The 10451-nt window shown below is 43.2% G+C and overlaps 1 protein-coding gene across 8 annotated transcripts in view; it reads right to left on the bottom strand.

Moving 5' to 3' along the window:
- Nucleotides 1-221: 221 nt before the first annotated feature.
- The window catches only part of LRRFIP2 (LRR binding FLII interacting protein 2), a 137236-nt gene continuing 127006 nt past the window's right edge, over nucleotides 222-10451 (bottom strand). For 3 of the 8 annotated variants that reach the window (XM_088464195.1, XM_088464209.1, XM_088464203.1), the window contains 3 exons: nucleotides 9746-9825; nucleotides 8847-8951; nucleotides 224-1878 (listed from right to left, as the gene is read on the bottom strand). In XM_088464195.1, coding sequence (XP_088320321.1) covers nucleotides 1768-1878; nucleotides 8847-8951; nucleotides 9746-9825 — 296 coding nt within the window. In that variant the 3' untranslated portion in view covers nucleotides 224-1767. Of the gene's footprint in view, nucleotides 1879-8846; nucleotides 8952-9745; nucleotides 9826-10451 lie in introns of all 8 variants that reach the window. The other 5 variants (XM_088464165.1, XM_088464171.1, XM_088464191.1 and 2 more) reach the window with 3 other exon arrangements.

Here is a 10451-nt window from a genome sequence, read left to right as displayed (position 1 = left end):
GAATACTTGAAGGTTATTGTGATATGCTGCTGGCTTGATAATGGTCCTGACTGGACTGAAACGTCGCTGATTGTATGCTGCTGCTAGAACCTATTATTCTCATATTACCTTGATGCTGGAATAAACTCCCTTGAAATGTCTCCTTGGTGAGTGCGTCCTTCTGGATAACTATATATATATATATATATATATATATATATATATATATATATATATATATATATATATACATATATATACACACACACACATACACGTAAATATATATATATACACACACACACCTACATACATACACACAAGCTTCTAGTGAAACTGGGCGGCCTCTAACAATGAAAACCTTGGGGGTTGGTTTTGGTGCTGCAAGGCCTATCCATTGTAATGTTTGAAGCCTGAACATGAAATGCATTGTACTGTAAAAGCAAAATGTGTACACCGCTCCAGGACATTACAACGCAGTCAGACGTAGAATGGGATACACAAACGTGGTAATTTAAAATAGCTTATTTTGGAGTAAACTACTATTTATTTTTAAGAGGACAAATCATTTTGTGATAATCTTTTACAGATAAAATGTAGACATAATTTTGCCTTTTCTTCAAGCTTCAGCATTTAATGTTCCTGATGGCAAAGAAATCATATATCTGATTAAGAATTGTTAATAAATATGAAATTAGAAACTTTAACAATGACGTGACCATTAAAAGTGTCCATTTAATAGGTCCCCTGCAATTTGCTTAGTCTAAACACTCCACTCACACTCAAGCAACAGATAATACAAATTACAATGTGCAACAAGATATATCTGACATAATGTATAGGTTGAATTCTTAAGGATAACCAATTACTCTCTTTAAAACACTATTAACCAGCAGTGCCATCACCCATGCAATAAAAGACATTTACAGTCACTGTCTTTTGTTATAAATTCTTATACAAATTAAAATATTTTTACAAAAAGTATTTTTGTTCAAAATGTATAAAGTTTAATGAATGCACATTCTCTCCCCCCCCCCCTGATATTGTAACTTTCCTAAGTATAAATGTTAGCGCAATTCAATAGCTTTAAACAGCTTAATAGTAATTAAGTTGAAATTACAGTGAGGAAGGCACTTGGCTTTTAACCCCTTCCCCGCTGCACTAGAGTTCGTAAAGTGGTACTGTAAGACACTTAAGAATTGGCCTGGGCACCTATCTTTCCCAGTAGTGCGTGCTCCATATGAGCTACACTGAACAAACAGCAGGAGATGTCTTCTTAAATATCCATATTTGGCAAGAACACTGCTTCTACACTATTCCAGGACTATTTGCGCAGAGAAGGGGTTAGGTTGAGTCTATTCAGTCTCAGTACAGTATTAGATAGGCATATGTCATAAAGTTGTAGGAGGATATCCTCTTCATGCAGTAGTTTTTGTTCACCAGCATAAGTAAGCAGCAGGCAAAAACAAGAATGTGTGTAAAGTTGATTATAATAATGTGAGTGGAAAATAAATGATATCCTATGAAAAATCAGGAATCCAGCGTGTTGCGCCTCAGCTCAGAAATATACCCGAATCAGTGTGCTGGAAAGGAGAAATCGCCAATGTTTAGAGTATTAATATGAGTTTTTCATTCCTCTCGTAAATTAAAGTTTGTACTCTGCTGCCAAGACCCTGGCTTGCCGAGGCAGCATGTGCACCGAGTGCCAATGAGAATGTCTATAGTAAGACCAAGTGAGGGCGCAGTGTTTTGTGGAGCAGTGCATTATGGTTTAGTTTTGTTTCCTCTTTACTGCTGAGACAGAAGTGCATTCCTGTTGGCCTTCATCTTCTCTAACCTCTTCACTAAATGACTGTTTGTCATCTCCATTTCTTCCATCTTGTCCAGAGCAGTTCGGAGCTGTTGAATAAAAATAAAAAGGTAATAAAAAGCAATTTATATTGTACATTTTGATACTGAGCGCACTTTCTATTATTTAAAGTATTCTACCTATAAGATTTTATTTGAATAAATGAGCACAAAGCCTACAAAATATGTGTTCTTTTAAAGAAATTCCCTTTGTGATAAATAAAGCCCTACCTTACTGGAGAAACAGTTTAATTGTGCCTAGTATGTAGAAGACTGCACACTGGGGCACTTTAATGAATGATAAACTCTACATTGATAAACTCTACAGGCAAACAAGATCATATTATATAATTATTTATAATAATTTCCTAAAATTTACACAAAACATTCTTTAAAAATTCACATAGTAGACAGGACGGGTCTGGCAGTAAGGGAGTTTGATAGCAGTTTCAAAAAGGGATACAGATAAACACCTGCACACAACATTCTGTTTATATGTAAATATTGCTTAGAACTTTCATAAACATGAACCCTGTATTAGTTATCACAGCAGATATCTTTGGTGGGGGACCTACCAATATACAACAAGTAGTTATACACGAAAAAAAAAAGATAGATAAAAATGAACTTTTATTAGGTATATCATAGCTGGTGATGGAAGTAGGGTTAGGATAAAATAGACATTATTGCAATTCTCACTTCAATTAGTTACAAGACACAAACACTTTTGGAAAGGTCTTCTGAAAGTATATCCCTGCACAACTTTAATGCAGATTCCTTCTCTGGAACTACTCTTTGCTGGCGAAACCAATATTGGTGGCTTGCTTACTGGCGGGTTTGAAATCAAAATTTAAATCAGCACTGATATGAAGTGCAAAACACAGCAGGCATTGCACTTATTAGTGCCATATTAAATGTTAAGGTTAAACTGTCTAAGAAACACTGAGTTGCAAAAGACACTGCTTTCTGAATACAAGTTGAGAATCCCATATCCAAAATGATTGGGACCAGGGGTATTTTGGATAATGGAATATTCTGTATTTTGGAATAATTGCATATCATAATGAAATATCTTGGGAAAAGGACCCAAATATAAACACAATGCGTTTATGTGTTATATACACCTTATATAGACCACCTGCAGGGAATTTTATACAATATTTCAATAATTTTGTGGCTCAGTTTGTGTACAGAAATTAAATTAATTTATGTTTCATATAATGTACACCTTATACACACAGCCTAAAGGTAATTGTATACAATATTTTTAATAATTTGTGCCTTAGACAAAGTTTGTGTACATTGAACCATCAAAAAGCAAAGGTCTCATTATATCAGTCATGCCAAAAAAATTCCGTATTTCGGAATATTTGGATGTGGGAGACAACCTGTATAATGGTGCTCACAAAGAAGTACTCATAGGGCTTCCCCACTATTGTAACATGTAGCATTTATGACATAATAAAATCTCAATGTAGTAACTACTGGTCCTGACATGTAAAACAAATGAAAGAGTCGTTTAAAGGGGTTACTCAGCTTTTGGTAAGTATGCTCCAATTGACAGTGCACCTAGAAGAAACTGACTTAAATGTAAAGCCTGCCATTATATATGAGAATTTTTGGGTACTGATCGTTGAAACCTTTTCTCCGAGTCATACTGGACCATGGGGTTGTAGCTGGGAATGCAGGAGCTGGCACTTAACTAGCTATGTAGCTTTAACACTAAGCTCCTCCCCTCTGCAACCCGATGATGTCAGTACAACTTCAAAAGTGCCTGGTAAGGGAAAGCAGTAACCCAGTGAAACAGTTATAACCAAAATAAAAACAGAACCGCAGGGACCAGCCAGTCAAAAAACACAATGCTACACGACTGAGCGAGAGGGTGGGAACACAGTGTCCCCCAGCATGACTCAGAAAAGGATTCAACGGCAAGTACCCAAAAATCCTCTTTTCGCTTTCCTCAATCCTGGGGGACATTGGACCATGTGACGTCCAACAGCCGTCCCCAGGGAAGGGAACGCTGAGGGTGCCTGACCGGAGAACTGTAGGCCCAAAGTGGGCGTTGCCGGATGTAAAAACATGAAACTTATAAAAGTGAGCGTACATTTGGACAGAGGTCCAGGTAACTTCGCGGCAGACCTGTTCACCCGAGGCCCCATGGCGCGCCGCCCAGGAGGTCGCCATCGCCGAGTAGAATGAGCCGACACCTTGGCAGGTGCCGATCGCCCCGCATCAGAATAGGCCCTATAGATGACAGAGTGGATCCATCTTGCAATGGTCTGCTTCGTGGCCGGTCAGCCACGTTTCTAAGCGTCGTAGAAAACCAGTAGGGAGTCCGTACGACGTAAGGCAAAAGTACTGTCCAAGTAGATCTGTAGGGCACAGACTACGTCCAACAGTGTCAGAATGTCCCGGTCCCAGGAAGTCTCCGATAGGGAAAACACAAGAAAGATAATTTCCTGTTTAAGTGGAAAGCCGAAATAACCTTCGGTTGGAACGAAGGAACTGTTCGGAGAACAGCCAGATCGTCACAGATTATGAGGAACGGTGGATTGCAAGACAAGGCTCCCAACTCAGAGACCCGCCGAGCTGAGACAATGGCCATAAAGGAAAACCAATTTCCACGTGACAAATCTAATGTCCACGGATTCCAAACGCTCAAAGGAACCCTGCTTAAGAGGGGAGAGGACCAAGGTCAGATCCCACGGAGCCACCAGCGGCTGAAACGGAGGTTGAACCCGCAACACTTCCTGCAAAAAGGTCCAAACCTCTGGCAGGAGGGCCTGCCACTGCTGAAAATAAATCGACAGAGCTGATATCTGTACTATCAATGAGCGAAGCCGCAAGCCGGCTTTCAGACCTCCCTGAAGGAAAGCTAAACCGTGTAGTGTGCAGTTCGCGCCATTCACACTACAAGATGTAGATCTTCCAGACCCTGTGATAGTTGCGTGACAAAACCGGTTTACGAGCCCGCAACATAGTACGGACAACAGAAGTGTAAAACCCCTTAGCTTTTAAGAGCTCGGTCTCAAAAGCCAGGCCATTAAAGCCAATCGAGAGAGGTCCTTGTGCCGAAACAGACTCTGCAGGAGCAGATGTGGTCACAGTGGAAGACACCAACCAGGGCCAGTTTGAGAATGGCGGTGTATCACGACCTGCGCGGCCAGTATGGAGCCACGAGGATCACCGGAACCTGTTGCTCCTTGATCCGCCGGAGTACCCGAGGTAACATGGGAATCGTAGGAGATAGATATGCCAGAGGAAAGCTACACGGAACGGTCATGGCATCCACTGCGAAGGCCAGTGGGTCCCTGGACCTCGCAGCAAAATTGGGGAACCTTGCAGTTGTGCAGAGACGCCATCAGATCCCTCTCCAGAAAACCCCACTTCTGTACCAACTGTCTGAAGACCTCCGGTGGAGAAACAACTCCCCCGGCATGAAGGTGGTGCTTGTGAGGAAGTCTGCCTCCCAATTTTCCACTCCCGGAATGTACACCGCCGAGTGTGCTGGAGCAAAGGCCTCCACCCAAGCTAGAATGCGGACTGCCTCTGCCATTGCTGCCGCGCTCTTGGTGCTGCCCTGAGGATTCACATCTGCCACAGCTGTGGCGCTGTCAGACTGTATGTGTACCAAGCTGGACTGGGCTCCCAACAGAGCCAGATACATGGCACGGAGCTCCAACACATTGATTGGTATGGCAGTCTCTGATGATGACCAAAGACCGTGAAGATGAAGACTCAACGTCACAACGCCCCAACCGATGAGACTTGCATCTGTGGTCAGAATGACCCAGCTTGGAGTGACCAAGGAGCGACCGCGAAGCAGGTGACTGGAAACCAGCCACCACCGAAGGGATTGCGGAGTGCTGTCCGACAGAACCAGAAGCTGAAATGAGAGGTCCTTCGTGCAACCCGACCAATTGCGGAGAATTTCCCACTGGAAATCCCGTGAGTGGAAGCAGGCGTACTGGATGGTCTCGAAAGTGGAGACCATCGTACCCAACAGCTTCATGCACAGCCAAATGGACGGGCGAGGCACCGACAGCACTGTCGTTACCAAATCCTGGAGGACCCAGGCTTTGGACTCGGGCAGGAAGACTCGTTGGAGAGACATACCGAAGATCACTCCTAGGAACATCAGGTGCTGACAAGGTGTCAGGTAAGACTTTTCGAAGTATAGGATCCAGCCGTGATCCTGAAGCACCTGCACCGTGCGGTCCACATGGATCTGTAACTGGGAAGCAGACTCTACTTTTAATAGCAGATCGTCCAAATAGGGAACGACTGTTATCCCATCCTCGCGCAGCAGGCTTGCCATCGCCGCCATGATCTTTGTGAAGACGTATCGGCGGTAGCCAAACCAAATGGCAGGGCCTGGAACTGAAAGTGTGCCGGGCCGACAGTGAACCGGAGAAGAGTGTGCTGAGCTGCCCAAATAGGAACATGGAGGTATCCCTGTCGCGTGAGGCCAAAAATTTGTTGGCCAACAATCCCTGAATCACCGAAGGGAGCGATTCCATGTGAAAACGGTCTACCCACAGTCTGGTGTTCAAAGCTCGTACATTCAAGATTAGGCGATAGGCGCCGTTGGGCTTCCAAACAAGGAACAGGTTGGAATAAAATCCCCGTTTCCTTTCCGACTCTGGAACCAGAAAAATGACACCTTCCGAAAGTAAAGAACATACAGCCTGGACCAAGGCCACCCTCTTCTCTGTGTCCCGGGGAAGAGCAGATGCGAAAAACCATTGCAGCGGTGGGACCGAGGTCGATGATATAGCCTCGGGAGACAATGCCTCTCACCCAGGCATCGGCCATTGACGGCACCCACCGGTCCCTGAACTGGAGGAGGCAGCCGCCTACCCCCAACCAGACTGGGTAGGCAGAGCTTGTGGACCCCTTGTGCCTGCACTCTTCTCCCGCAGAGGACTGCTTCAGGGCTGTAGCGTCCTACATAGCCAAATAAGCTGTACCAACGGCTGCTGAGAAGCAGGGGGGAGATCAGCACTGTTTGGCTCCGCCTCCCGCAGTGTGTGAACGGCCTCTGTCTGCCAAGTGTTACTCCCCCTTCTGAGGAAAATACTTGGTATGCCCTGTAGATGGGCAGCCTGTGTTCGGCGCACTCTCCATAGTAGCCGCTCATTAGAAAACCCGGCAAGATGGCGCCACCATCTGGGCCAGTGCTGACGCCCTGCACCCTCTACCAAGGTGCAGGTGCGGACTCAACCCGGGCCCAAGCGGTCTCAGAGACCGGAGTGCTATAAGGAGTGCCGCCGGTCAACGGACCCCTACCCCGCCACGGCTCCCGACGAGGACACCCATCCCTGCTACAGACCCCAGCAAGCTGTACCGTACCTAAATAAGAATATAAAATAAACATTACAAAATAAATAAAAAATAATCCCTAGCTACAAAGGGCTGCAGACAGCCCATCCAAATCGTGCCTAACTCCATGGGCACTTAAACTACACTGGCATCATGGGGTTGCAGAGGGGATGAGCTTAGTGTTAAAGCTACATAGCTAGTTAAGTGCCAGCTCCTGCATTCCCAGCTCCAACCCCATGGTCCAGTGTCCCCCAGCATTGGGGAAAGAGACATTTATATTGCTTTCTTTTGTTAGTAATGAAATAGGAATGGATTGATTGGCTGTTTCTTGTTAACATTTTTGTAAATATTGGAAATGTCCTTGGTGACCCTGTCTGTCAACATGGGGGTGATTCAAATGTTTTTTTTGGGCGTGATAATTAATGAGCGCCCAGTTTGATATTCAATTGTTCTGGGCGCTCATTAATTATTGCCCTCTTCGCCGCCTAAAAGACGAGGTTTAGCCATCTAAAACGGCTAAACCCGTCTTAATTTCTGGTTATCTGCAGTTAGCGCGTCCTAACCAGGGTGTTTCAGACACATTTCTGCTCGCACCCTCCTGAGTGCGTACAGATATGCCGGCGGCTATCACGCCCTGACAGAGCAACAATTGAATTGCTCTGTCAGGCGTAAAAAAAAAAGTCGCCGGCAGAACAATTGAATTCCCCCCACTAAGTCCTCATACATGCCAATGTGATGTTTATCAAATGACAACATAATCTGCCTTTTTCTGTGATGAAAATCATTTACAAATTGTGCATTCATCAGCAGCATGTGTACAAGTAGGGGATAGTCATATGAATTATGGGAAGTGTGGTCCTGCAGCTCTCCTACACTCATATATAGCTAATTAACTATTCTCTGTATCTTCTTGGTCCATCTGCACTGTACTCTCTACCACAATGAATTCTTCTCCAGACTTGATTTGGGAGCTTCATCTGTCCTGGCAGTGAACTAGAAGACTAAAGGTGCCCATCCACTAGGCGATTTTGACAGGAGATTGCACGATAACGACGTCGTTATCGTGCAATAGCTTGCAAATGGCAAATGGCCCGAAAATCGGGCAGTAAAATGTTAAAAACGACCAGCAATGCGTTTGCCCGCTGGTCGTTTTTAACATCTATCATTGCCCGAACAGGACGGTCAACCTGACAACTGCCGTCAGGTTGCCATGTTCGGGGATGATTGATCTGCATACACTGAATGTCTTAACGTTCAGTGTATGCACTTCACCCCTAGGGGGACGACGGCACGATTATGATGTCGTAATTGTGCCGTCGTCCCCGCATCTAGTAGTGGATGGGCAGCTTTACACCACTGCTCAAGTTGTCTTCTCATCATTTGGAGGTGGTTATATATTTCTAGTGCTTCAGATTAGACAAGGAGTTAAAAATGTCATGAAATGAACTTGAATTAATTAACCTTGCTGTATTTGAAGTTACTCTTGTTGGAAGCCATCTCATAATTTTGAAACAACAGTATAGTTAGTGTATTAAATAAAAGTGGTGCAAATTAGTAATTTACACCAAAATACCTGTTTTAAATCAAATCAACATAGTATAAAGCATTATGCATTTGAATTTATATTTGGACTCCACTAGAGATAGCAATATGTATGAGACTTGCAAGTCATTGATAATCATATTGTAGGTAATTACCTCTCTTTGAAGTCTTCTCTTTTCTGCTTTTAGATCATCTTCTACCTTTTCTGCATTTTCTGCTGCTGTTTTATATCTGACCACTTGTCCTTCAAGCCTAAGAACCTATAAAACACAGCACAGAAACAGAAAGCAATTCCAGTTAATATGCAATAAAAAAGGACATTTATAGCAACAAACATCATTTTAGTTTTAAATCAAAACATTCTAGCCTATTCTATTTCATCAATACACAACTGATGAGAGGATCCTCATATCGGTGTGCGTTTTGCCTTTAATGTACTACTACTTAAGCAGGGGGACATATTTAAAATACAAACCACAATCTTCCCTACATACAGTGTTCCTCCCCTGGACACACTGCACTCGGTTATTTAAGTAAAAGCCTCAGGAATAGAACAATCACATGAAAAGAGGATGAAGCTACAGAAGCAAAAATAAATCAGACACGTACAAGAGCAGTTTCTCTCTCATGGCAAACCCACACCTAGAAAAAAACACGGCATTTCTCCATCACCTCCTGCTTTCACAGACATATTTTTATTTAAAGTATGTTACATTTCAAATAATAAACACATATGAATTGAGTGTTATAATTCATACTGGATACTGCATCATGTAGATTATACAGATATTATCGTTAACCTAACATGAGCGAATATCTTTATAATCTGCACTACAAGACACAGCTACAAAGAGGCAATATTGACGAAATTATCACTTTTAAAAACATACTCTCGCAGTGATACATTTCAAGCTGTACAGACATACAGGAGGTACTCCCAAGCAGAAATGGTGTGTGACTGGAAGGAAGACTTCAAACCACTGCATAGTGTGGAATGTTTTTAAGGCAGAGAGAGACAATGTAGAGTGTGAGGAATACATGAACAAATACTTACATTCTGTTCTAGAGTAGTTATATCTTGCTCTGCTTTTGAAAGTTTAAACTTGAATTCACTAATTTGTCTGTTGGTATCCCCTAGGTAAAACACAATTTGATTAGCAAAACAAAGTAACTGGGCGATTATAATGCAGCAATTTCAAAGACGCCAGTTTCAAGATGTGTTTCATTTAGTTAGCACAGAAAATGTGTCTGTGCATGGCAGTATATTAAAGGACCCAAGTAAGATCCTTTAAGATTGGTTTCTTCAGTGCAGAGATATATGCACAGACTCGGGAAGACGTACAAAAAATAGAAAAATTACTACAACTATCTACAAAATGATCCGCACTCACATCTTCCACAGATAGTCGATAATCGGGGTGCGCCAGAGTGGCACCACTCTGGGTCCAGATATATACAATCAAGTCAAAGACAAAGATGCACTCACCAGAGTAAAGATAAGGTCACAGGTAATTTATTGCTTACATCTCCAGTCAGTCAACGTTTCGGTCAGAATAGACCTTCTCAAGACATGCAACTATACCAGCAGGGTATTCACAAAAGCAAGTTTGTAAGAGGAATAGCATCAAACAAATAATCTCCTTACCGGAGTCTCCTTTAGTAGCCGCCTATCCCGCGTGTCTGGACGCTGTGTACATCCGGACCGGAAGTCATGTGTTCCACAGCCTGGAACACATGCCCCGAAACCGGAAGTGCGTCCT

The sequence above is a fragment of the Taudactylus pleione genome, unplaced genomic scaffold (genome assembly GCF_031769625.1).
Source record: "Taudactylus pleione unplaced genomic scaffold, aTauple2 ptg000054l, whole genome shotgun sequence".
Classification (NCBI taxonomy): domain Eukaryota; kingdom Metazoa; phylum Chordata; class Amphibia; order Anura; family Myobatrachidae; genus Taudactylus; species Taudactylus pleione.
This window is presented reverse-complemented; position numbering and strand designations above follow the sequence as displayed.